Below are 27,793 nucleotides of genomic sequence, written 5' to 3'. Positions count from 1 at the left end.
CCGCTGTCGCCGACCGTTGTTCTTCCGCCGTTTCTTTGGTCACCGGTGAGTTCGCCGTGCCGTCCGCTACCCGTAGGTGCTCTCCGTTCGCGCCGCCGCGCCGTCGTTCGCCGGCGAGCTCGCGTGGTTCGGTCGCCGCCGGAGGTGACGTCACCGCTGACGCCATCGGTGCCGACCGCCGTGGTCTGGCTGTGGACCGATCGATCCCGGCCGTTCGTTTTGGATGGATCGATCTCGGCCGTCCGTTCTCGTGAACCGTCGCCGTGCACCCGGTCCACCGCAAACCCTAGCCGCTGACGCAATAAATCCTCTTTTCCTTTTCAAAAATAATTCATTATTGCGTCATAATTCAATTAAAATCCATATAAGTGTTTTAATCCGATTTAATCTTTAAAAATTCATAACTAATTCATCTTAGCTCGGATTTAGTTGGTTCAAGTCTCTAAATTTTTCTAAAATTGAGATCTACATGTTAAAAATATCCACATGTACTGTTCATGCTTGTTTATGTGCTGTTTTGGTGTTTTGCTCTTTTTTGTTTAGATTCCGACGTTTCCGGAGAGTCCGTTTTCGCAGGAGAAGAATTTGAAGAGTTCCAAGGCCAGCAAGGCAAGTCACACAGATCCCAAACAACCCCTTTGAGCATGTTGATCCCATTTAAAGCTATTGTTTCTATTCAACTATTGCATTTATTTTCGAATGTCATTGGGTGGAATTAACCTATTGTTTGTTATAGCCCTTTTGTTCTTGATTACTTTATTCCTTGATACCTTGGGTTCTTATAAATTGACTAGTTGAGCTTTATATATTGGTTCAGCTAGATATTAGATGTGATTGCTTAGCCATGCTTAGAAACATTAGCACACTATTGGGATAACTTATGACTCCCTATTATTCAATGATGGCTTAATGATAACTCATGATGGTTAATCATGATTGGTTAATTAATTAATTTGCCTACTAAAACCTGTTAATGGTGGGTTGTGAGCACATGGTTTTGATGGTCGTGCTCATGACAATTAAGGACCGGTTCACGAGTTTCGGTTGTGAAACATTAACCGTGCCAACCACAAGCCAGCGTGGGCAACGGCTTTACCTTTTGTATAGCATGGTTCATTGCGGGGCACCAGACTGAGAAGTGGCGGAGATAAGCCCACGGGGGTCGCTGGGGAGTCCATGCCTTGTTTATAAGGGGGTGATTATGATCCAGGAACGGTGCGCTGTGGTGGATTGTGTTGTGCGAGGGGTACTGTCACAGCTCCTTTCTGAGGTACCGTGGTGGTATCAAGGCGCATGGTGACATGTCGTGGGGCTGTGTCTTGTGGGTACAGTGGTACACCTCTGGCCAGAGTAAAGCTATTCGAATAGCCGTGCCCGCGGTTATGGGCGGGTTTAACAATGTCTTTCGTGATTAGTCTCATACCTCTCATCATAATAAAAGATACTATGACTGGTAATAATTTGATTAGCTCCTGGTTTGGAATGGAATATTCCTGGTTTGGAGATAGAACTGTGCAGCCGGGATTGGTTGTTCAGAATGGTTGGGCCTATGCAACAGGGTATGTTGTATAGCGTTGGATTAATATGGTTTAATTATTACTCAACTGTTTTACTAAATTCTGAAATGTTTATTAAATGCTGTTTATGCAAATGAAACCCTATTATGCCATCCTTTGTTATCTTGTGCACTTGCATATTTGCTGCGTGGCTTGCTGAGTATGTCATATACTCACCTTGCAATCATTCATCAGAGGAGGAGTTCTACAGTGATGCTGATGGTGTGGAGGATTAGGTGTAGCCCTGGTCAAGCTGCCTGTGGAGTGGAATCGTCTGCGCCGTTTATCTTATTTTCCGCTGCTTAGATCTTTATTGATTGAGAGGAACTATCTACCTCTGTAATGACATTTTATTCGCTTATTAATTAGAGTAATAATTGTACTCTATTATCAATTTGTTATTGTGTGCCTCGGCTGATTCCTGGACGAGGGTTTGCGCACATGTAAGCGTTTGGAATTTTGGATAGAAATTCCGGGCGTGACATTTTTGTCACACATCTAGTATTTAGACTTTGTCTCGATTTGGTATTACTTGCATAGATGTTTTTGTAAGATCTAGTATTTAGACTTTTTCTCGATTTGGTACTACTTGCCCAGATTGTTTTCATTAATTAATGTAACATTCCATTATCTCAAAAATACATAAAATTACATTGTTTACAAACAAGAAGTACTAAATTCAATCTACACATCACACAAAAAAAACACAATTTTGATTTATAGTGTCAGTACTATATTCATGTCTGGATTTACTTTATATATATATATATATATATATATATATATATATATATATATATATATATATATATAGAATGGCTCAGCTAGCTAGGACTTGAAATACTGCAAGATAAGTTGACACTTATTATGTTAACGTTCCTATTTTCAAAAATAATTGTAATCACAAATTGATATTTGCTAGCTAGAGAACCAAGCAAGCTACTTTGACTATTTTACCTAGCCCAAGCAAGGTTTGAAACACTGTTTAGCTCTGAAGTCTTTCTCTACCGAGATATTTTGAATATAAAAATGATGTACAAGCTTAGGCTGTGTTAAAAATTGTTACTGTGTCACATCGGATTTAGACACACATTTAAAGTATTAAACGTAGTCTAATAACAAAATAAATTACATAATCCACCTGTAAACTGCGAGATGAGTTTATTAAGCCTAATTAACCGTCATTAGCAAATATTTACTGTAGCACCACATTGTCAAATCATAGAGCAATTAGGCTTAAAAGATTTGTCTCGCAAATTAGTCGCAATCTATGTAATTAGTTTTTTTTCAAATTTTTAATACTCTATGTAGGTATTCAAACGTTCGATGTGACAGGGTGTAAAACTTTTGTGTGGAACAAAAGTTTTCAACATATCGATGTTCAACATATCCCCTGGGGCGGATCCCAACTTCCCACCATTTATACGTTACAGCGTAGCATCTATTTTTAGAGAACAGTAACGATAAAAAAGATATTTAGTTGCCGGATATACTGTCCACATCAGCAGCTAGAGCAATCCGTTTCTCTATCACAAATCGTTACAAATTACCCTGTTTACCAAATCGGGTCTCATGAAAGATGCCATTGGTGTCCCAAGTGATTACCACGTGATTGTGGGCGCAGCAGTCAATTGATTTTGTGAACTCGGTACAGTTCACATGCATACCTAAATTAGGCCGAGTTTAGTTCCAAAATTTCTTTTCAAACTTTCAACTTTTTCATCACATCAAAATTTTTCTACACACATAAACTTCCAACTTTTTTATTATATCGTTTCAATTTTAACCAAACTTTTAATTTTGACGTGAACTAAACACACCTTTGGAGTAAGTTCTAGGACGTTTAAACAAAATTTTAGGTAGGAATCTCTCTGCTGCCACTCTATATACCTACGTACAAGTCAAAGCAGTATTCTTGAGATAATATTCTGGACAAGTAGATCCCTTTGCTTTAACTTTTGATTTGTCGAAAGTTAAATATTATTGATGTTACTCTTTTATCAGACAATAGGGAATTAGTTAGCCTTTTTCAGGTTCAAGTCTATTATTCTCAGTATCATCATTAGAGCTTAAATCCTTTACTTTCAGAACTTATTTCCAGAACACAGGCTCTTAACATCAAATGGATTTTAAGACAGGTTAATAAGATGGCTGACTTTCTTGCCAAAAAAACCAGGGATACATCTAGACAAAATCTGAATAAAATAGTTTGTCAAAATATTTCTCACTTATGCTCTCATTCTGACTGTCCGACTAAGACAGCTTTGAAATCCTCTCCTTTTATGGAGAATGTATCTTTGGTTGATGTACTATGCTTCTAAGTTCAATAAAGTTCTGAATTCTTAAAAAAAAGGGCATGTTTTCAACATATCGATGCCAGGCTTGCAAGCTTAGACAATTCTTCGCATGTTGCACCATGTGGCACATTGTGGTCTCGACCTTGTCTTGTTCTTTTGTTTTGTGCAGTCCTTTTCACATTTAGTTTTTCAATCCTAGATCCTATCTACTTTCTCCGTTTCAAATTACAATAGTTTTTTTTAATTTAGTTTAAATCTGACATTCAAACTTTGGTTCTTAGATTCTAGAAAATGGTTTTATAATATATAATTTACAACATAAATTGTATTAATTTCAAAAATTGATTATCTATAGGCTACTCCTTCCATTTCATATTACTTATCATTGGTTGTCGTTGTCACATTGCAAAGCATTTTTAAAAATGATATTTCCTGTCTACCCTCGTCATCATATATAAATACAGTCACAACTCCTATTGGCTCATATGCTTTGAAAAAAATAATTAGGATATATTTAATGAGATTATCCACACAATCTTTTACATTTTTGCGGTTTGTGTAAGAGCAAGTTTAATAGTATAGCCAGCTACTAGCTCCATGTCATCTATAGCAAATCTAATAGCTCTTTCATACAATATAAATATATACTACAACATTAATATATGGTCTCACCTCTTATACACACAATATTTTGGAGTCTATGCTGCAGTTAGTTATAAATATGTAATCCGTTTTCCTTTTGTATCCTATCTTTTCTCTTCCATATGTGCTTATAGCTAACTTGTAGCCTGCTATTGTACCTGCTCTGAACGACAAGTTTTTTTTCCGAAACAGAGCGAGTATAAACGTTTGATTTAAGACAAGACTAAAAAGAAAACTTAAAAAAGTAATTAGCTAGCATGTCGTTAATTTTCTGCCATTCCTGACTGGGTCGTAGATCGGAGTATAATAAAGCTGCAGGCAATGAACAAGCGCGGGTGAGAGCAAGTACATATATATATATTGAACGAAGCAATTAGGAATCAACCGAGATCGATAATTAGCACACGTACGTGATATCTCGATCGGATGGCATCATTGCGGCTACTGGCCGGAGTGCTGCTCATTCTGATGTCCTCCGCCGCCGTGGGCATCGCCGGCCGGCCTGCCGGCTGCCAGGCGAGGTGCGGCGACGTCGACATTCCATACCCGTTCGGCATCGGCGGCGGCTGCTTCCGCAGCGCGGGCTTCGAGATCGCCTGCAACACAAGCAACGGCGGCTTGGTGCCCACCCTCGCCGCCGCCAACGACACCATCCAGGTGCAGAATCTGACGGTGTTCCCACGGCCGGAGGTGAAGGTGATGCTGCCGGTGGCGTACAGGTGCTACAACTCCGGCGGCAACGTCACCAAGCAGTTCTACGGCGACGTGGAGCTCAACAACGAGGGCGTGTACCGCATCTCCGACGAGCGGAACATGTTCGTCGTCATCGGCTGCAACACCGTGGCATGGAACAAGCACGGGGACAGCGAGGGAAAAGGCCTCTACACAAGCCTCTACTACGCCGGCTGCGTCACCTACTGCAGCGACTCGCTGAGCGCCAAGGACGGCAAGTGCGCCGGCGTCGGCTGCTGCCACGTCGACATCCCGCCGGAGCTCACCGACAACGTCGTCACCTTCCAGCAATGGCCGCGCGGCGAACAGGTGGACTTCAGCCCCTGCGACTACGCCTTCCTCATCGACAAGGAAGAGTACCAATTCCAGAGGTCCGATCTCAAGATGGACCTGAACCGGACGATGCCGGTGTGGCTGGACTGGGCCATCCGCGACCGCGACGGCAACGCCAACTCCGTGGCGTCCTGCCCGGCGCCGGAGGTGGAGACGAGGAAGAATATGCCAGCTGGATACGCCTGCGTGAGCGTCAACAGCAAGTGCGTCAACTCCACCAACGGCCCTGGATACTACTGCAATTGCACGAAGGGCTACCAAGGCAACCCCTACGACGACGATCCCAATAAAGGATGCAAAGGTAACTATATGTACTACTACCTTAATTTTTTAATATATCACATATATATATATATATAATATATATATAGTTTAAACTTAGGACAACAATATTTATTCAATTACTTGGTTAATTAAGGTTAGAAGATTTGGAATACTATATATATATATTAAGATATCAACTAAAATACTTTAAGCATACATACCTAGTATTAATTTTCTCCATTTGCACAATTTTTTTATAAACTACAAATAGTCAAACAAATTATTGAAGACAACTACATATCATACATAAAAAACGGCAACGGTTTAACCAGATGGAATCTCGTACTGCCTATAGAGGCCAAAATTAACTCTTATATTCGAATAAATCTGCAGACATCGACGAGTGCGCACGCCCCGACGAATATCCTTGCTACGGTGTCTGTAGGAACACCCCAGGAGATTACGAGTGCCGCTGCCACACGGGTTACCAGCCAAGTGGTGATGGTCCAAAGAAACAGGAGTGCAGTTCAAAATTTCCTTTTCCAGCACGGCTTGCTGTTGGTATTTGCCTTCAACATACTTTTTAAGTAAATTGCATTCGTATCACAAAATTATACCTTATTTCACTATATACCTTCTTGATGATATGCTTTCCATTCACGATAACGTGTATTGAAATAATTTTCAGCTAACACGTACGTCATCATACACCATTAATCAACATACAGAAATTTCATGAAAAAATGATCTAACTTCATGGAGTATCATGGATTCCGCTTATGCTTTACAAGATGTCCCACACATTCAGTGACACAAACCTAGTACAAAGTAAAAATTATCCCAATATACCATGCTGTAAGTGTAGACATGTACTAAATTTGGTGTAAAGTGAAACAAGGAAAACTCGACCTAGTGTAACACGGAATTCACCCAACTACTTTCCATTAATTTTTTTATTTAATTTGAAATGTTTACAAGTGCCTCAAGAGATTCAATGCAATGGGCATATCTATACTTTCTATAAAGTTATAGCCCACTAAATCTAAAGCTCAAGATGCAACCATGCCACATCATAGCTCACTAGCAATAATTACATATTTAACATCATGCAAGCATACAACATCAATTTACAATTTATTTAATTCTACAAATCAATATGCAAGCATATCCAATCATCACCCCTCACATCATTTGCATTATATTTTAACAAATCTATCTATCATTTTTATAATATTTAACATATACTTATCAATATGTTTTACATTAAAGCGTGGGTATCATTTGTTTATTTCATGGTACCGATAAACCCTGATGTTTCATTATTTTTTTCCTTTTCACTCCTAGCTTGATTGTCAAAAAAAAATATATTGAGAATTACTTAGTAATTCCCACAGCAAAGCACGGGGATCACCTAGTTACAATGAAAGTAAAGTATATGGGTGGTCCGTAAACTTGTGTGGGTGGGTCATCAGGTCCTTGAACTCTCAAAATATATTTTCACGTTCTCGAACTTGTCTTGGGTAGGGTGTCATACTTATCCAAATAGGCTCCGACACACTCCATGCGCCAATGTGGAATGCCATAGTGGCACCTACATGTTAGTAGCTTGGAACCATATGTCAGTCACATATAAAAAAAATTAAAATCACAGTTTTTCCTCTTGGGTAGAGAGGAGAAAAGATAAAGTAAATAAAAAGTAAATAAAAAATTCTAAGGTAGAGAGGAGAAAATATGTTCTTTTTATTTTTACTTTTTTCAATGTGACTGGCATGTGGGTCTCACTAACATGTAGGTGCCACCATGGCATATCACGTCAGTGTACATTGTGGATTGGATTCCGTTTGGATATATATGACTACCAAGACAAGTTCGGGGACCTGAAAAATGCATTTTAAGAGTTAAAGAACTAGATGGCACACCCGCACAAGTTTAGGGATCGCCCATGCACTTCACTCTACAATGAAATTAGTTATGAAACTTGCTAGACAAAATTGTTATGTGCTCTCAACACTTTATTTATTGAATCCCCTACATGGGGGGATAAAGCAAGAGAATAAAGGAGAAGAGGAAATAGAGAAAAATGGAAGGAGAGAAAAACATTACTTCTGAGGTTGATGATCTCTAATAAAACTCTTGAGCAACTAGAAAACGGAAATTGAGATGTTACAACAAAACTCTTAGCAAGACTTTATATAGTATTGGAAAACTAAAATTCCAAAAACTAAGACATGATAGAGGCCAATGATTTGAGGTTTTCTCATACTAGGTTTTCTTATATCCTTGGAGAGACATATATTGGCCCCTAGCTTGCTACATGCTGTGGCAAAATGTTACGCCATGTGTAAATAATTGTTGAGCTAAACATGAATGTTGTACATGCATAATGTTAATGTATGTATCATCCAGCTTATGACAAGATTCATCCAAGTGAGCATTATTTGCTTCACTTTAGATTATAAAATGGAAATTCCAATTCATTGATTGGCTCACGTGAGTTTATGATCTTTGTAGGTATCACTTTAGGATTATCCTTCCTGATTGTTGTTGTTCTTTTCACACTAATGATGCTTCAAAAGAGAAAAATGAACAAATATTTCAAGAAGAATGGTGGTTCAGTATTACAGAAAGTGGACAATATCATGATTTTCTCCAAAGATGAGGTTAAGAAAATCCTAAAGAACAATTCTGATATTATTGGTGAAGGAGGATTTGGTAAGGTTTACAAAGGGAGACTTAAAGATGATACCCTGGTGGCTGTGAAGACTTCCATTGAGGTAAATGAAGCTCGAAAAGAGGATTTCACAAACGAAGTTATCATACAATCGCAAATGATGCACAATAACATTATCAAGCTTTTGGGTTGCTGCTTGGAAGTGGATGTTCCAATGTTAGTATACGAGTTTGCCGCTAATGGCAGTCTCAAAGACATTCTCCATGGTGATGCGAATCGTCTAGTTCCTCTATCACTAGACCTACGCCTAGATATTGCAGTTCAATCTGCAGAAGGTCTAAGGTACATGCACTCGTCCATAAGTCATACCATACGACACGGTGATATTAAGCCAGCTAACATACTTCTAACCGATAAGTTCATTGCGAAGATCTCAGACTTTGGAACATCCAAGCTTCTTACTGCAGACAAAGAATTCACCATGGTTGTGGCAGGGAGCATGGGCTACATAGACCCAATCTTCTATATGACTGGTCATTTAACACAGAAGAGTGATGTATATAGTTTTGGAGTTGTGTTGCTGGAGCTCATTAGCAGAAAGCCAACAATATATGACAAGAACTATAGCCTTGTCATTGAGTTCCAAAAGGCGTATGATCGAGAAAATAGTGGGAGAGCATTGTTTGATAAGGAGATTGCAATTGAAGAAGATGTCTTGATCTTAGAAGAAATTGGTAGGTTGGCAATGGATTGTTTAAAAGAAAAGATTGAGGAACGACCTGATATGAAGGAGGTAGCTGCACGGCTTATGATGCTGTGAAGATCTAGAAACCTTGGACAAGAAAACTACAATGTAAGTCCTCAACAGTACTTTGAGGAGATTAGTATCGAGGAAAATTGCAAGAGCTTTGATGCTGATATCGGAACGAGTAGCAGCACAACGCTTCTTTTGCATTCAGTTTAGTAGCAACGAACTCTCTAGCCCATAGACTGAGAATTGGAAGAGAAGAGGGTTAATAAGCAATGTATATCTTTTTTTTTGTGTGACCTACTTTGTCAATCAATTTCCTTTCATTTGAAATAGAGTGATTCAAAGCATGTATTTCTTGTTTATGTTGTTTGTAATTTAAAGCAGAGAAACAACATGTGTATAGTACATGATTGTGCAATACTGCAATCTATACAATAGTGTCAAAGCTCTTGTCGTGTTATCTACTGTTGCGTCTATCGGAGCATGTGATGTAGAAGTCTTCCGTAGATATGAATATACCGCACTATTTCTTGCTATGTATACAGTAAACACTTTGTTGACAAGGTATACAAGAATAATACTCCTATTTGATTTGCAACCATATTAATTAAATGTATGTGTGGCCAATTTATTTATCCTTGCTAAATTGGTTGTGCATGTAGCCTTGCTTCGGTCCACCGAGACGATGGGTATGTCGCCCTCCTCGGAGGTGCTTGATGCACCACCGGCCCCTAAGACTCTGAGCCTTCATCTGCTGCACGCAAGCGGCCTCCATGGCCCTCAGGTTCGGCCGATCAATGAGGAGAGCCAAATTTATGATTTTACCCTCCCACACCTTATTTTAGTGGGCAAGTATACCCTCCTTAATTTACTACCACTAATTAAACTGGTCGTATGAAAAAATACGATCCCTTGGATGAGAAAAGATGAAGGGTTGAGATAAACTTCTACTACCAGTAAAGAGCACCATAGTATGATTCTTCCCGTAGAATGCAAGGGCGGTCTTACTGCCGTTGTGTGGCCGAATAGACTAGAGGGTAAACTATGGTGTTTCGGCAGTCAGACCCAGCCTCAAGTCCGAGTCCAATTAAGAGAGTTCTCATGTTTCCTTACTTGGGCTCGAGGTTTATTGAATTCTAATTGATCTCTAATGCAAATAGGACATGGAGAAGGCCCTCTGAAGGCAAGACCAACCCCTTTATAAGGGCTATGGCTAATTCAATTCTAACCCCTGACCATACCCCCTACACAATTAATTGAATCGTTCTTTTACTTTTACTTTTACTATTACTTTTCAGCCATATTTTATACTTTATCGTAGTTTCATTACCTTTGTTGATTTGCACCATAAATCTTTTGCCTTCACTGCAACAGTGCAATACACTTTGTAGGTGTTATGGTCCAATGCCCAAGGACGGTAGGCTTGTTCCCTACATCTTCCTATTCGCTCACGAAAGGGTGTCTAGCTTGAAATTGATCAAAATCAGCCTAGAGGCTGGTTTGATTTCTAAATTGCCTCCGATAACTGGTTTTGATCTTTCTAAACCCATCTTGGTCAAGAGATTTTCTAAATCGAGATTGTTGGTGGTATACCATGAAGGGCCTTCGGCCGAACTTGCCGAAACCAAGAACTTGGACAATAGGCTCAGACCGGAGGCAAGCGGCGAAGGTCGAGAAGAAAACCATATGGGCGAAAGCCACAGGGCGAAAGCCGTGGCTCGGCATTACACGGGCCTTGCCAGGCAAGGACCTCGTCCGAGGGCCGCACGGGCGGAGACGGTGAGGCGAAAGCCTCGGCGCGAAGGCACGGGCTTCGCCAAGTACCAAACCCCACCGTGAGGAGGCCCAGTGGGCCGTTACGCTTTCGGGGGGATTTGCCAAATAAATGGGCCAAGCCATTTAGCCCAATAGGGGCCCATACATGTAAAGGACGCTGTGTACCCCTAATAATGTCCCTATCATAAGGATAACCATGTAAATTCCCCTGTAAAGCCTAAACGCTAGAGAGGGGAACCTGTAATAGGGCTATAAATAACCCCATTAGGCCATGTAATAGGGGGATCCAAAAAAATTTTCACTAAGCAATACAATTGTTCTATACTTTTAATCACTGTTGAGAGAACCACACCTTTCGGCGTGACGCAGTTGTCCATTCGATAATAGAGATAGTTGGCAACTTCGTTAACACCACAAATCTTTAGGTGAGTCTCGTGTTAGTTGGAAAAGGGGGCCAACACGAGGTTTGCATTTTGTTAGGGATTGTTTTTTTTTTTTCACTGTGTTGAGAAATGACATGTTTATTTTTTGAGAAGTTTCATGGCAATAGTAAAACTTGTCTTATTTTTTTGAATTTTTTATAGACATGTGCTTTGCATTGCTTTGAGAAATGAATTGTTTTGTGAAAGGTTGCATATTTTTTTAGGGAAAATACTGTAGGAGTGCATTCTACAGTGCATAAATATATTTAATAGAAACAATATTTACACTGTACAATAAAGATATGTTACAAACTTTGCAGCCATTGTTGCATTTGGGGTATTGAACAATCTTTTGCTCTATAGATAACCTTGCTAGATTCCTTTTTGAAAAGATCCAAGCAAACTTGGAAGTAAGGAGAGTTGTTTCTGAAAATCTTATTGTTTCTTGTGTTCCAAATACTCCTAGCCATAATTTTGACTGTGAGAACCATAATTGCAAAAAAATCATGGAGCCGCCAATGACTCTGAGAGCAGTAACGTTGACCAAGACCAAAGCAAACAACCAATGTTAAGGCTGTGTTCGGAATCGGACTTTCCCGCGTACATAGTAAGTACGGAAAACGGAACAGTCCATTAGCGCGTGATTAATTAAGTATTAGCTAATTCTTTTTAAAAAAAGATAGATCAATATGATTTTTTTAAGCAACTTTCGTATAGAAACTTTTTGCAAAAAACACACCGTTTAGTAGTTTGAAAAGCGTACGTGCGGAATACGATGGACAAGGATTGGGAACCTTGAGTTCCAAACACAACCTTAGACGTGTAGTAGTGTATCATAATTTACAAATTTTAGTATCAAAGCCATGCTTCCTAGAATAACCTGGATAGAAAAATCTACAACCCCCTAGCAAAAAAATCTTAAGTATTGAAAGGTTAAGAAAAAAACTTGATCGAGGCATATATTGGCAAAAGGTACAAATAAAAAAAAGGGAGAAATATCAAACCAAAAACAGAGAATGTTAGCTCTTGTACCGATTTGCCAGATCTAAATTATTATTTATTTTTGTAGGTCCAACCCACAGGGAGGCGACAGGGACTTAACTGCAATAGGACGAACAGATCATTGCACATGCAGAAACGAAAACAAAATAATACAGGTCAACAATACATGATCACTGTGTTGTGCACGTCAGTCTGACGCCTCAATCCTTCCCGTGCACACAAAATTTCTTATCCTCCCCTCTCCATCTCTCCCTGCCTCCCTCCTGCTCAGCTACTACTACTAGTAGCTATGCTGCCATGGAATCGAGCTGCTCCGTACAGCTAATTCTTCACCATCAACCTACTCCATCCTCTCTGCTCACTCTGAATTCTCAAGGTATAGTTCTCATCAGGTAGATGGCCATGGAAGCAGCAGATGAGGAGAGGGCGCCTCTGCTTCAACCTCAACCTCAACCTTCACGGGTATCTAACCTACCTACCATTGCTTCTTGACTTCTGCATGCATATCATTGGAACAAAGTCGAACAATCCACCAAGATTCTTTGCTTCAAGTTTCAGCTTCTGCAGCTCATAGTTTGGATGATTTTTCTGCAGGGGGATGCAGATTCAGAGTATACAGGTGATGGATCGGTGGACGTCAACAACCAGCCTGCTCTCAAGCGCAGCACGGGGAATTGGAGAGCATGCTTCATGATCCTAGGTACCAAGAATAATTAGCAACAGCAATTCAATTCAAATCGCTGATCTTCCATATATCTGTTTCTCACAACCTTTTGAACTCAAATTGCAAACTAAAGTTAATCACTCAACCTAACCAGGTGTCGAATTCAGTGAGAATTTGGCTTACTATGGGATCTCCAAGAACCTGGTGACCTACCTCACCAAGATTCTCCACGAGAGCAAAGTGAACGCCGCGAGGAATTCCTCTGCTTGGTCGGGCGCCTGCTACCTCACGCCACTCTTTGGAGCTTTCTTGGCTGACACATATTGGGGGAAATACCGGACTGTTCTTACTTTTCTCCCGATTTACATCCTGGTAAGGATTGAATACTCTGTTGCAGAGGCTGGACTGAACTCCATTATCCTTCCCAAAGACAACTCTGCACTGTTTGCACTGTATTGAGATTTGAACTGTTTTGTTTTTTTCCTGAATTTTTTATATATAGACATGTTGTTTTCGTTTTGTCAGGAGTTGTTTTTTCTTTCACTGTATTGAGAATTGACCTGCTTACTTTTTGAGAATTTTTATGGCGTTTGCATTCCAAAATTGGTAAAAACTTCTCTTACTTCAGTGAATTTTTAATAGACATGTGATTTGCATTGCCCTTGAGAAATGGATATTGTTTTGTGTGAGATTTCTGAAACGTCGCATATTCTGTCAGGGATTGCTTACTCTAATGGCGTCGACGTCACTCCCATCCAGCATGACGTCCTCCGACGCCGGTCACCAGCTTCACAGCGTCGCCGTCTACCTCGGGCTGTACCTCGTCGCCTTCGGGAACGGCGGCGTGAAGCCGTGCACGTCGGCGTTCGGGGCGGACCAGTTCGACGGCGGTGACGCGGCGGAGCTGAGGAGGAAGGGGTCCTTCTTCAACTGGTACACCTTCATGATCAACAGCGGGTCGCTCCTGGCGTCCACGGTGCTGGTCTGGCTGCAGGACAATGTGGGCTGGGGGATCAGCTTCGTGATCGTCGTCGTGGTCATGGCCTTCTTCCTCGCCGTCTTCTTCGCCGGCTCGAGGGTTTACAGGTACAGGCCGGTCAGGGGGAGCCCACTCACCGGTGTCTGCCAGGTGGTGGTCGCCGCCGTCAGGAAATGGCATTTGGAGTTGCCGGATGATAGCTCGCTTCTGTATGAGGCTCAAGTCGCAGATCACCGGATTAAGCATACTGATCAATTCAGGTATTCCTTTGTTTTATTATTGGTCAAAATATGATTTATTTGAGCATCAACGTGTGATGGATTTGAGTCAAAAGTCTCGAAATAATTAAATAGAAATTATAGCCTGCTCATATTTCTTTATCGGCTTAAACTTTTTGATATATAATTGGTTACTGGGTACATTTACAGTACTACTAATACTCCCTCCGTTTCAAAATATTTGACACCGTTGATTTTTTAGCACATGCTTCACCGTTCGTCTTATTAAAAAAAAATTGTGAAATATATAAAACTATATGTGTACATGAAAGTATATTTAACAATGAATCAAATGATATGAAAAGAATAAATAATTACTTAAATTTTTTGAATAAGACGAATGGTCAAACACGTACTAAAAAGTCAATGGTGTCAAACATTTTAAAACGGAGGGAGTATATAGAATTGAACTTAACATTGCTTTATGAGCCTTATGTTGGAATTCAAAAATAAACTAATATTAATCCATTGGGTTGTAAAACGATGAACTATCTAGATTATTAATTTCTACTGCCAGTAATAAAACAAATTATAATCAGGTTCTTGGACAAGGCTGCGATAGTGGTGACACCATCGTCGTTAAGCGGGGAGAAGGGTAACGTGGCAGCGGCGGCGGCGCCGGTGAGCCGATGGCGGCAGTGCACAGTGACACAGGTGGAGGAGGTGAAGATGCTGGTGCGGATGTGCCCCATCTGGGCATGCCTGGTGCTCTTCTTCTCGGTGAGCAGCCAGATGTCGTCGACACTGGTGGAGCAAGGCACGGCCATGGACAACCGCGTGGGCCCCTTCACCATCCCTCCGGCCTCGCTCGCCACCTTCCACTCCATCGGCGTCCTCCTCTGGATCCCCGTCTACGACGTCGCGCTGGTGCCCCTGGCGCGCCGCGCCACCGGCAAGCCCAAGGGGATCACGCAGCTGCAGCGCATCGGCGTCGGCCTCGCCGTGGCCGCGCTCATCATGGCCTACTCGGCGCTGGTCGAGGAGCGGCGGCTGGCGGCGGCGCGCGCCGGCGCCGCCAGGACGAGCATCCTGTGGCAGGTGCCGGCGCAGCTGATGCACGGCATGGCGGTGGTGTTCACCAGCATCGGCAAGTCGGAGTTCTTCTACGACCAGGCGCCGCGCTCCATGAGGAGCATGTGCACCGCGCTCGGCCAGCTCGCCATCGCCGCCGGGAACTACCTCAGCGCGTTCCTCCTCGCCGTCGTCGCCTCCGCCACCACGCGCGGCGGCGACCCCGGATGGATCCCCGACGACCTCAACAAGGGACACCTCGACTACTTCTTCTGGCTCATGGCTGCTCTCTTGCTCCTCGACCTGCTCTTCTTTGTCTTCTGCGCCATGCGATACAAAGGGAGCACTGCTGCTTCTTGATCGACCCACCCAAAAATGTCACTCTATGTATGGCATTTGTAGGACTGTACAAAAATTGAATTCGAAAATATTTTATGATTCACTAATATTACATAGATGAACCCCTTTAACTGCACGCCAAGTGTGTAAATGCAACCTCCGACACAAAGCATATTTAATTTACAACCTCTTGTAACTACTAACTATTGATACAAGATATATACGGTTTCTCTTAGCTTGTACATCTATGTTAGATGTATAGCCAAAGGCCAAGTTTAGTTTAAGGCTGAGACAAAATGAGTTTGGATGTTGATTCTCCCTTGTTTGTCATGATCACACTTCCCAAACTGCTAAAACGTGCGATTTTATTATTTTTTTTAAAAAAAATCAAATAAACATATTTTCCAAGTTTATAATAATTAATACTCAATTAATCATGTATTAATGATTCGCGTTGTTTCGTGTGCCACTAAAAATTAAGGAAAACTTCATTTTTGAAACTCAGCCTAAATCCATTACCAAAAATATACAATATGCACCCTTTTATAGAAGCTAAAAATCGATGTAGTCAATATGTAACGTACGTGAAATGATGTAGTACACAAAGCCGGCTATAGTCAAAGTGGCGTATATAACAAAAACTATATTTAGCCAAAGACCTTCCTATCCCGATACAATTAGCACCACCAGCAGGACAATCTAGAAATGGGATTTCGGAAAATTCACTGTAGAGGAGATATGATAGAAGGAGCTATTGAACGCCATGGTGTTGCCGTTTGGAACATAGACATAGTAACCCAGCGAGATTGTCACCCGTTTGTGGATAAGAATAGGAGAGGTGATGAGGAAGAAGGCGACATGGGTATACGAGTCAATTTGCTAGGTTTTTCAGTTTTAAGAAAAAGAAGAAATACTAGAATACTTACATAAGGATAAATATTGGCTATTTAATTTCATGAATTCTGTGATAATCATCAGTTCCACTAAATATTTTGGCAAATCCTTAGCATTTCACAGATGTAGGGGATATAATTTTACCTAATCTAAACGTATTTGAACCTCAATTACTGAAATACATAATGCAATTATCATATTTATCTGTTGTGCACACTAAAAAAATTCAGTACATTTTTCAAATACATCCAAGAATAATTCCTATTATTTCTTTGTCTAAGTGAGGAGGGAGTGTGGTTGTAAAATCATAAAATTTACAGAAAGATGAAATTTTGAAAATGACACTTTACCCCTTTGCCATGTTGCAGCAAGGAGTTCTATATTTCGACGAGTAATTTCTGAAAATTCGGGTCTTGTTCCCCCTCTCCCTCTAGATCGATCACGCTAGGATATCATTCCCCAGAAAAAAAAATTAATTATTTTTAATCCAGCCAATATTTTTTTTCTTTTTTTGAAATTCCAGAAATTTTTATTGCATCGGTCTACCAAATTAAATTTGGCATGAGTTTTGTTTTTTAGAAAAAAAATAAATTCAGTGAAAATATATTCAAATTTGAAATTTTCCATAATTTTTGTTTCACCTTTCAGAGATTTCCATTCTATCCCCTGCCTTGAAATACTTTTGATATCTGCAATTTTGGATGAAAATATAACCGGCCGCGCGTGCAACTTGGCATAGGGATAAATGCATCATTTCTAAAGTTTCCTCTCTCTTCAATTAAGCGAAAAAAGATAAAACAATAATCTTTTGGCAAATTAAGACAAAACCAGAGTGTCATATGGTATAGACATGATTTTGGAGTGTTCGGTAGCAAATGACACAAAACATCAACGTCATAAGGATAATTTAAGCTAGATACACCTGTGCTAGTCCTTCTCTAAATAGGTACTCCTTATCCTAGAAATCTCAGTCCTAATAGAAATCCTTATCCTACATGATACAAAGAGCTAAGTGAGGAATTTCTCGCTCTCATTTCCATTAGGATTAGAGTCACAAATTACAACATTGAGGGTCAGCTCCCGCGAGCTAGATTTGCTCGTGTAGTAGTTGAACCCAAAAACTTACCCTGTTTTCACCCTAAAATTGGACTTCCAATAATACCCACGCTAGAAAATTTACAGTTCTCTAGCAAAAATCTGTGACCTATCAAGTATCAACCATACCTGAAGATTGCAACTCTAGCCCAGCTCAAGCCATATTAACAAAAAAAAAAGCAATATAAATAAAATAAAATAAATATAGCAAATGGGGAATGTTTGCTCTTGTAGATTCCAAGGTCGATCATGCTTTTCTATTCAAGTACAGATATGTCCATGCAACAAGGAGACGACGACATTGATTGACCAACACTGCAAGGAACTGATCATGGCCAAGAAAACAAAGGGAAAATACAAATACAAGTCATGAATAATCGATGCCCTCATGATCTGCACGTTACTGTGACGCCTCAATCCTCTGCATACAAACAAATTATTTTTATCTCCACTGGACCCTCCCATCTTTCTAGCTCCTTGCAATAAGCCAATAATGTAATGCTGATAGCTCAACTATTTCTTTTGCAAATAATGTAGTAATAGTAGTCTATGTTCATCAGCAACAACATTAATTCTCCATGTCTCCTGATCAGGCCACTTATATACATATTTTCATCTCAGGTAGGTTACCATGGAAACAGCTGATGATCAGGAGAGAGCACCCCTGCTTTATCCTCAACCTCATGCACAGGTAAATATCATTATATTAGAACAAATTAACATCCAAGAATCACTTTTTAGTTTCAGGTTTTTGCAGCCAACAGTTTTGCTGATTTTTTATGCAGGAGGGTGCAGGTTCAGAAGGTGATGGATCAGTGGACATACTCAACCAGCCTGCTCTCGAGCGCAACACAGCGAATTGGAGAGCATGCTTCATGATCCTAGGTAGCAATTCATATGTAGCTGATACTAGTGTGTTTTCTTTCTTGGTTGCTTTGATTCAAATCACTGAAATTAATTTGTCCGTAATTAATAATTAGGTGATGTGCTCAGTGAGTGCTTGGCTTTCTATGGGATCTCCAAGAATCTAGTGACCTGCTACCTGGTATGAGAGCAGCATATATGGCAGCTACCCCACACCACTCTTCTCATCTTCCTCGGCTGACACTTTTTAGGGTAGATACCGGACAGCGCTTACTTTCCTCCCGCTTTACAAAAGGAAAAAAGTACGAATTACCCCCCCCAACTATTGCGTTAGTACGATTTACCCCCTAAACTACAATACCAGACATTTGACACCCCCAAACACTTAAAACCGGCTAAATTACCACCCTAACTCGATTCGAAGCGGTTTTCAGCCTACGTGGCACACATGTGACGATATAGTCAGCAAAAATAAATATAAACAGGTGGGGCCCAGCTGTCAGCACCTTTTTTCCTCTCCTTCTCTCCCCTCTCTGTCTGTGAACAACTGAACACTGCAGGCGGCGGGCGGGCGAGGAGCCTACGCCGACGGGCTGCCGGCGGCGGGGATGGCTGCGGGCGGCAGGCGAGGAGCCGAGGCTGGAGGTGAGTGGGCGCGGAGGCAGCGGTGGGCGAGGAGCCGACGCCGACGGGCGCGCTGTACATGGTGCCGTACGTCCGCCGCGACATGCTCATCATCGAGAACCAACTGCCTCTCATCCTCCTCCAGAAGCTCGTCGCCGTCGAGACCAGCAAAGAAGCCCAAAGAAATGGTAATGGACACCATTGATGCTGATCGATCTCTCTTCCACCATTGCTAGCTATAAGCTCACCATTAACGGATTACTTGAAAAAGGGTGACGTCGAGTATGAAGTGAACAAGATGGTGCTGAGGTTCATCTCACCGTCGTGCAAGACGCCGCCGGCGAAGGAACACCGGGCGCTCCACCCGCTCGACTTGTTCCGCAAGAGCTTGCTTAGCGGCCAGCACCATAGACCACGCGGCGACCAGGGCAGAGGCGGCGGCGGCGCCGCCAGGAGAGACGACCGCCGCCACGACGACGACGACGAGGAGGCCAACGGCGGCATCATCCGGTCAGCGGCGGAGCTCTACGAGGCGGGCATCCGGTTCAGGCGTCCTCATCATCCGGTCGGCGGTGGAGCTCTACGAGGCGAGAGAAGAGAGAGGAGAGGGAGGAAGATGGGAAGAGGAGTACGACACGTGGGACCCACATATTTTTAATAAATAAGGTGCTGACTGGATTGCCACGCGTACGCCACGTAGGACAAAACCACGCTGGATTGGGTCAAGGGGGGTAATTCGTCCGGTATTGAAAGTTCAGGGTGAGTAATATCTGGTTTTCGAGTTTAGGGGGGTAATTCGACCGACCGTGATAGTTCAGGGGCATAATTCGTACTTTTTCCTTTACATAATCATAAGTGCGATAAGAAGATGGTGTTTGAAAATGAAGATGAAGATAAAAGATTAAGTATTTTACGCAAAACGAGGAGGTAATAACGTGTGATTAATTGAGTTTTAATTATTACAAACTTGAAAAATGGATTAATCTTATATTTTAGAACAACTTTCATATAGAAAGTTTTCACACGAAACGCACCGTTTAGTAGTTTGAAAAGCCTATCACTTTTATCCAAAAGTTACCATTCCGAAAGGTTGCATTTTTGTCAGGGAATTTTATGTCTTAACAGTATGGTTTCGACATCTCTCTCTGTTGGGTTACGCGCAGGCTACGATAGCATAAATCAAAATTTTCTAGCGCATAAACCAGGAACCATGCAAGTATTAGATCATAGATCGTTACTACTCGACGCGCTGCGCAGCGGAAGAAAGTGCTAAGAAGGCGAAGGAACCCTCGCAAAGTAGTGCACGTCGATGTAGAGGAAGTAGTCGATCGTACCGGCTCGATCTTCTCCTCCTCGTGCGTTCTCCTCGCTGTACTCCCACGCCGATCAGCACCGCAAAGCAGCGGCGCCTCTAACAGTATCCACACGTACAGGGACAAAACACCACGCGCAGATATGCTAGTACCCGCGTGCAGCTAGGGTTTTGCTCAGGGAGGGGAGTGGCGGCTAGGGTTTCTCACGTGATGCATTACCTCCGCCGGTTACACCCCTCACGAATATATAGGATCCATGACTTAGGTCCGTAGAACTTTCATTCGGATCTCTATCCGAATTAAGCTCATATTGGATCTCCATCCAATCCCCTTATTCTGGCCCATTAAGCGTGCGACCCTGTAGGTTCATACATACTCGGCTATAACCCGAAAACTCCTTTTCGGTCCACGTGTCAACAGCGGTCCCTAGTAGAACATATTGATCCACTAGGCATACATAAAGATCATATCGGCTAAACCTCTAGTGTATACTTGTATGAACCCCTTTGCCTCACGATATCGATTAAGCTCAAGGCTAGATATGTGCCATCCTCTAATAGCTTAATCATTCACTCGAGTCTGTGATATATTATATAACTTGTCATAGACTCCTCAATCACCTTTGGCATGGCTATGCACTTCCATAATCTATAACATCGAGGGGACCAGAGATATCTCTCCATAGGAGGGGCAAATCCCATCTTGATTATTCATATCCCACTACATGTTTCATAGCATACCCGAAAACTACTTTTATAACTACCCAATTACGGAGTAGCATTTAGCGGTCCCTAAGTAAGTGTCACACCCTAAAAATTTCAAATATATAAATTGTTGTTTAATTGGAATTATTAGAATTGATTTTAAAAGCCTAGAAGAGAAGATCTAATTTTAAATAATAAATTCCAATATAAAATGGGGCTAGATAAAATTTTATTAAATACTTTGCTTAATTCTATAATTTCTAGATTTTTCTGGGATTTATTTGAGCTAAGGAAGTATTTTTAATAAATGGAATTGCATTTCATGAATAATTTAAATGGAAAAAGGTTTTTAAAAGTCTCTTTTGGCTTTGGGCCGAAAGTCGGCCCAAAACCTTCTCTCTCTCCTCCTCGGCCCAAGTCGGCCCAGTCCGCAGCCGCCGTTCGCGCGCGTCCACCCGCTGACAGGTGGGGCCCGCCTGTCAGGGTCGTCGTCTTCCTCGCGCCGCCGCCGCCCGAAACCCTAGCGCCGCGCCGCCGCCGTCTCTTTCCAAATCCGGCCGATCCTTTCCGTTTCCGGTGAAATCAATAGAGGGGAAATGATCTTCTCGATCTCCTCTACCTTTTCCCTTTTGGAACTTCGGCTAAAATCGTTTGGAAAGCGGAGGATTCGATCTCGAATCGGATCGGTCTCTCTCCTCCGAACCCTAGACTTTCCTTCGCGTCGCCGGTCGCCGTGGGCCTTCGCCGCCGCCTCCTTGCCCCTTTAAAAGGATCCCCGGTGTCTCCGCTACCCGTCGCCACCCTCACCTTCGCCTCTCGTCGTCCGTAGAGCCCTAGCGCCGTGAGTCCTCGCGCCGCCGTCGTTCGCCGGCGAGCTCGCGCGGTTCGGTCGCCGCCGGAGATGACGTCATCGCCGACGTCATCGGTGCCGTCCGCCGTGGTCCGGCCGTGGACCGGTCGATCTCGGCCGTTTGTTTTGGATGGATCGATCTCGGCCGTCCGTTCCCGTGAACCGTCGCCGTGCACCCGGTCCACCGCTAACCCTAGCCGCTGACGCAATAAATCCTCTTTTCCTTTTCAAAAATAATTCATTATTGCGTCATAATTCAATTAAAATCCATATAAGTGTTTTAATCCGATTTAATCTTTAAAAATTCATAACTAATTCATCTTAGCTCGGATTTAGTTGGTTCAAGTCTCTAAATTTTTCTAAAATTGAGATCTACATGTTAAAAATATCCACATGTACTGTTCATGCTTGTTTATGTGCTGTTTTGGTGTTTTGCTCTTTTCTGTTTAGATTCCGACGTTTCCGGAGAGTCCGTTTTCGCAGGAGAAGAATTTGAAGAGTTCCAAGGCCAGCAAGGCAAGTCACACAGATCCCAAATAACCCTTTGAACATGTTGATCCCGTTTAAAGCTATTGTTTCTATTCAACTATTGCATTTATTTTCGAATGTCATTGGGTGGAATTAACCTATTGTTTGTTATAGCCCTTTTGTTCTTGATTACTTTATTCCTTGATACCTTGGGTTCTTATAAATTGACTAGTTGAGCTTTATATTGGTTCAGCTAGATATTAGATGTGATTGCTTAGCCATGCTTAGAAACTTTAGCACACTATTGGGATAACTTATGACTCACTATTATTTAATGATGGATTAATGATAACTCATGATGGTTAATCATGATTGGTTAATTAATTAATTTGCCAACTAAAACCTGTTAATGGTGGGTTGTGAGCACATGGTTTTGATGGTCGTGCTCATGACAATTAAGGACCGGTTCACGAGTTTCGGTTGTGAAACATTAACCGTGCCAACCACAAGCCAGCGTGGGCAACGGCTTTACCTTTTGTATAGCATAGTTCATTGCGGGGCACCAGACTGAGAAGTGGCGGAGATAAGCCCACGGGGGTCGCTGGGGAGTCCATGCCTTGTTTATAAGGGGGTGATTATGATCCAGGAACGGTGCGCTGTGGTGGATTGTGTTGTGCGAGGGGTACTGTCACAGCTCCTTTCTGAGGTACCGTGGTGGTATCAAGGCGCATGGTGACATGTCGTGGGGCTGTGTCTTGTGGGTACAGTGGTACACCTCTGGTCAGAGTAAAACTATTCGAATAGCCGTGCCCGCGGTTATGGGCGGGTTTAACAATGTCTTTCGTGATTAGTCTCATACCTCTCATCATAATAAAAGATACTATGACTGGTAATAATTTGATTAGCTCCTGGTTTGGAATGGTATATTCCTGGTTTGGAGATAGAACTGTGCAGCCGGGATTGGTTGTTCAGAATGGTTGGGCCTATGCAACAGGGTATGTTGTATAGCGTTGGATTAATATTGTTTAAATTATTACTCAACTGTTTTACCAAATTCTGAAATGTTTATTAAATGCTGTTTATGCAAATGAAACCCTACTATGCCATCCTTTGTTATCCTGTGCACTTGCATATTTGCTGAGTGGCTTGCTGAGTATGTCATATACTCACCTTGCAATCATTCATCAGAGGAGGAGTTCTACAGTGATGCTGATGGTGTGGAGGATTAGGTGTAGCCCTGGTCAAGCTGCCTGTGGAGTGGAATCGTCTGCGCCGTTTATCTTATTTTCCGCTGCTTAGATCTTTATTGATTGAGAGGAACTATCTACCTCTGTAATGACATTTTATTCGCTTATTAATTAGAGTAATAATTGTACTCTATTATCAATTTGTTATTGTGTGCCTCGGCTGATTCCTGGACGAGGGTTCGTGCACATGTAAGCGTTTGGAATTTTGGATAGAAATTCCGGGCGTGACAAGTTGGTATCAGAGCCTCCTTGACCCTAGGTTATGCCAAATGGTTACCCATAGAAGCCCTCTAAAAATATTGGAAAAATAGAACTATTCTCCTCTCTTTCTCTTTTAATTAAACCAAACAAATGGCACATGCAGTTTATAATTCCTTTAATTGTTCTCATTTAAAAATTTATTTATTATTAATCCTGTGCTATTAGTACCGTACATCTATTACCGTACTAATGGCTCATTTACCAGCAAAAGTTTTACAACATTGTTTTATCTTGTTACAATGAAATAAATTTAGCAGGTTGATTTTATAACTTTTCTTTTATGTTGAAACCTGTTGTTCAAAAGTGCAAAATTTGTGATCCTGTTTCCAACTGTTTCAACTTATCTTGCAAGCTTGGTTTACCTTATTTACTTATCTTTTACTTTGATTTTCTAAATTTATCCAAATTAATCCAAAAACTTGTGCTATTAATTGGACAAACGTCTTAACTCCCTCCTTTCACTTGTCTTTAGATGCCGCACTACAAGCCTGAGTACTTGTTTGGTGTTGAAGGATTTGTCCAGGAGTTGCGTACGATGTCCTTTGCCATAGGATTTGGGACTGCCCCTATGTATGCCCAGATTCCTCATGATCGGGATGAAGAGAAGTGTCGAGTCAAAGTCACCTTAAACAGTAATAGTGAAGATATCCCATCAGTGATGTTCGAAGCCGGAGGGGGAAATTATATTCATGCATGTCAGGAGGTGGCAAGGATCGCCATAGGAGAGCTCCGCGATCGCTACAGTGATCAGTTGGCCGACACTGAGTATCGCTACCATCCTCGCCAACCCTAGGGAAGTGACTGTGGCAGCTACCTTGAGACTGAGGGGATTGAGAATGATGCTACCACAAGGCATTTGGTTGAAATGCTGTGGGCTATGGATGAGACCCGCGCGGAGGTTGTGCTAGCAGCTCAAGATCGTGAAGACCGGAATCGTGGAAAGATTTGCAAGCTAGAAGACAAGGTGGATCGTTTGGAGAAAGAACTAGCCGCATTGAAGGGGGAAGCACTGCCGCAGAAGGCCAGGGTTCGTCTTACCGCAAGGAAGAGAGCTCTATTCGTCCCTCGCTACCAATTGGCGCCAAAGGTCCGTGTGGTGGAGAAAGAAGTTACCCCAGCCCTAGCAGATCCTCCGGTCGTCAATATAAGTGATGATGAAGGAGAAGAATCAAAGCGCACCCATTCAAAGGTCGAGTGGGGAGCCACTCAAGATGATGAAGACGAGCCGAACGAGCCTTCAATCAACTCCGATGCCCGGAAGACCTAGAGTTCCTTGTCAAGCCGTTGTCCTAGATCGTTGTGTTAGTTTGCTTGTTTAAGTTTGGTTGTGTGTGTGGGTCCTGCATGTGGTTTACATCAGTGGTGGGATGTAAGTGCATGCGTTTGTTTGCTTTCGAGTGTTAGGTAGTTGGTGAGTTTAGTGGTGTGAGAGAGTCTTCAGTTTTGTAATAATGAAACTCAGTTAAGATCAATAAAAGTTAAGTTAGTGGAAAAATTAATTCTCTGTCCTAAGTAGTTTTTTTCCCCGGTTTCTCTTCCTGTGCTCTTGCCTGTGCCAGATGGTGCTCACTCGCAGCAACGGGAATGGCCCCAACAACAACAACAACAACAACAACAACAACAATGGAGAGAACCCCACACTTGCTCAAGTCCTGGCTCAACAGGCACAGCTTATGAACATGATGATGCAGCAACTCCAGAACCAGCAGAATCAGGGAAATAACCACGCACCTCCCCAGAACAAGTTAGCAGAATTTCTTCGTGTGAGTCCGCCCACTTTCTCTAGCACCACTAATCCTGTGGAAGCTGGTGATTGGCTCCACGCCATAGAAAAGAAGTTGGATTTGCTTCAGTGCACCGATCAGGAGAAGGTCTCATTTGCATCACACCAACTGCATGGCCCTGCCTCTGAGTGGTGGGATCACTTCCGCCTTAACAGGACTACTGCTGAACCTATCACTTGGCTTGAATTCACCGCTGCTTTTCGGAAGACGCATATACCATCGGGAGTGGTGTCTCTCAAGAAGAAAGAATTTAGGTCGCTCACCCAAGGGTCTCGCACGGTCACTGAGTATCTGCACGAGTTCAATCGTCTGGCTCGTTATGCTCCAGAAGATGTGCGCACTGATGAAGAGCGCCAGGAGAGGTTCTTGGAAGGACTTAATGATGAGCTTTCTTACCCACTCATGACTGGGGATTACCATGATTTCCAGAAGTTAGTGGATAAGGCTATTCGTCAGGAGGACAAGTACAACCGCATGGAGCAGAAGAAACGTCGGATTGCTCACTTCAAGGCACAACAAGGGAATAGTCAGAGGCCGCGTCTTACTTTAGGACCCCAGTCCATGCCACAAGGAGGTTCTTCGTCTGTTGTTCGTCCGCAGCGTCAGTTCTTCAGCAACAATGCTGGCAACAACATCCGAAATCAAGCTCCACGTCCTGTGGCAGCTCCAACCCAACAACAGCCTGCCAAGAAGGAGCAAGGCAGCAAGCCCGGAGTATGCTTCAACTGTGGTGAACCAGGACATTACTCTGACAAGTGTCCGAAGCCCCGACGCGTGAAGGTTGTCCCTACCCAGAGTAACTTTACCGCACCTACGCCAAAGGCTCGTGTCAATCATGTTGCTGCTGCAGAAGCTCAAGGTGCTCCAGATGTAATTTTGGGTACGTTCCTTGTTAACTCAGTCCCTGCAATAGTGCTTTTTGATTCTGGTGCTACACATTCATTTTTATCTATGAGTTTTGCGGGAAATCATGGGATGGAAGTAGAAGACCTTAGACGTCCTTTGATGGTTAGTACCCCGAGTAATCAAGCACTCTCTTTGCAACGTAGCCCCTCTGTCAGAATAGAAATTCAAGAAGTGCCATTTCTGGCCAATCTTATCTTGTTAGAATCCAAAGATCTTGATGTCATCCTAGGGATGGACTGGTTAGTCAGGTATAAAGGTGTGATAGACTGTGCCAACAGAAAAGTAACTCTCACCAGCAATGAGGGTCGAGTTGTAACAGTTCATGCACTGTCCTCTGAGTCTTTAAGGTCAAGTCTGAACCAAATAGCTTTGGAAGAGATTCCCGTAGTACAGGAATACCCGGACGTGTTCTCGAACGATTTACCTGGTATGCCGCCTAAGAGAGATATTGAATTCAGAATAGATCTGATACCCGGAACAACTCCGATCCATAAGAGACCTTACAGAATGGCAGCCAATGAGTTGGCAGAAGTCAAAAGGCAAGTCGACGATTTGCTTCAAAAGGGATACATCAGACCGAGTTCATCTCCATGGGGAGCTCCAGTTATTTTTGTGGAAAAGAAAGATCATACCCAGAGGATGTGTGTGGACTATCGTGCATTAAATGATGTGACTATCAAGAATAAGTACCCGCTGCCCAGAATTGATGACTTGTTTGATCAGCTTAAAGGTGCCACCGTTTTCTCCAAGATAGATCTTCGATCAGGGTATCACCAGTTGAGGATTAAAGAAGAGGATATACCTAAGACGGCTTTTACCACTAGGTATGGATTGTTCGAATGTACTGTTATGTCTTTTGGACTTACCAATGCCCCCGCTTTCTTCATGAACTTAATGAATAAGGTGTTTATGGAATACCTAGACAAGTTCGTGGTGGTCTTTATTGATGACATTCTTATCTACTCCAAACAAAAGAAGAGCATGAAGAACATCTTCGTCTTGCACTAGAGAAGCTGCGAGAACATCAGTTGTATGCCAAGTTTAGCAAATGTGAATTTTGGTTGTC

At 42.4% G+C, this 27,793-nt stretch overlaps 2 protein-coding genes across 2 annotated transcripts; both read left to right on the top strand.

Moving 5' to 3' along the window:
* The first annotated feature begins 4,921 nt into the window (after positions 1–4,921).
* Positions 4,922–9,475, top strand: LOC127753275 (wall-associated receptor kinase 2-like). The gene is made up of 3 exons (XM_052278751.1): positions 4,922–5,861; positions 6,218–6,385; positions 8,336–9,475. The coding sequence occupies exons 1-3, from the start codon at positions 4,922–4,924 to the stop codon at positions 9,313–9,315; spliced, it is 2,088 nt and encodes a 695-aa protein (XP_052134711.1). The 3' UTR covers positions 9,316–9,475.
* Positions 9,476–12,608: 3,133 nt separating this feature from the next.
* LOC127785633 (protein NRT1/ PTR FAMILY 8.3-like) lies at positions 12,609–15,833 on the top strand. Its single transcript, XM_052313033.1, has 5 exons — positions 12,609–12,908; positions 13,041–13,146; positions 13,265–13,482; positions 13,829–14,349; positions 14,907–15,833. The coding sequence occupies exons 1-5, from the start codon at positions 12,843–12,845 to the stop codon at positions 15,736–15,738; spliced, it is 1,743 nt and encodes a 580-aa protein (XP_052168993.1). The 5' UTR covers positions 12,609–12,842; the 3' UTR covers positions 15,739–15,833.
* Positions 15,834–27,793: the final 11,960 nt, after the last annotated feature.

Source organism: Oryza glaberrima, chromosome 10 (assembly GCF_000147395.1).
Source record: "Oryza glaberrima chromosome 10, OglaRS2, whole genome shotgun sequence".
Taxonomy (NCBI): domain Eukaryota; kingdom Viridiplantae; phylum Streptophyta; class Magnoliopsida; order Poales; family Poaceae; genus Oryza; species Oryza glaberrima.
Note: the sequence above shows the minus strand (reverse complement) of the source record. Positions and strands in the feature narration are given on the sequence as shown.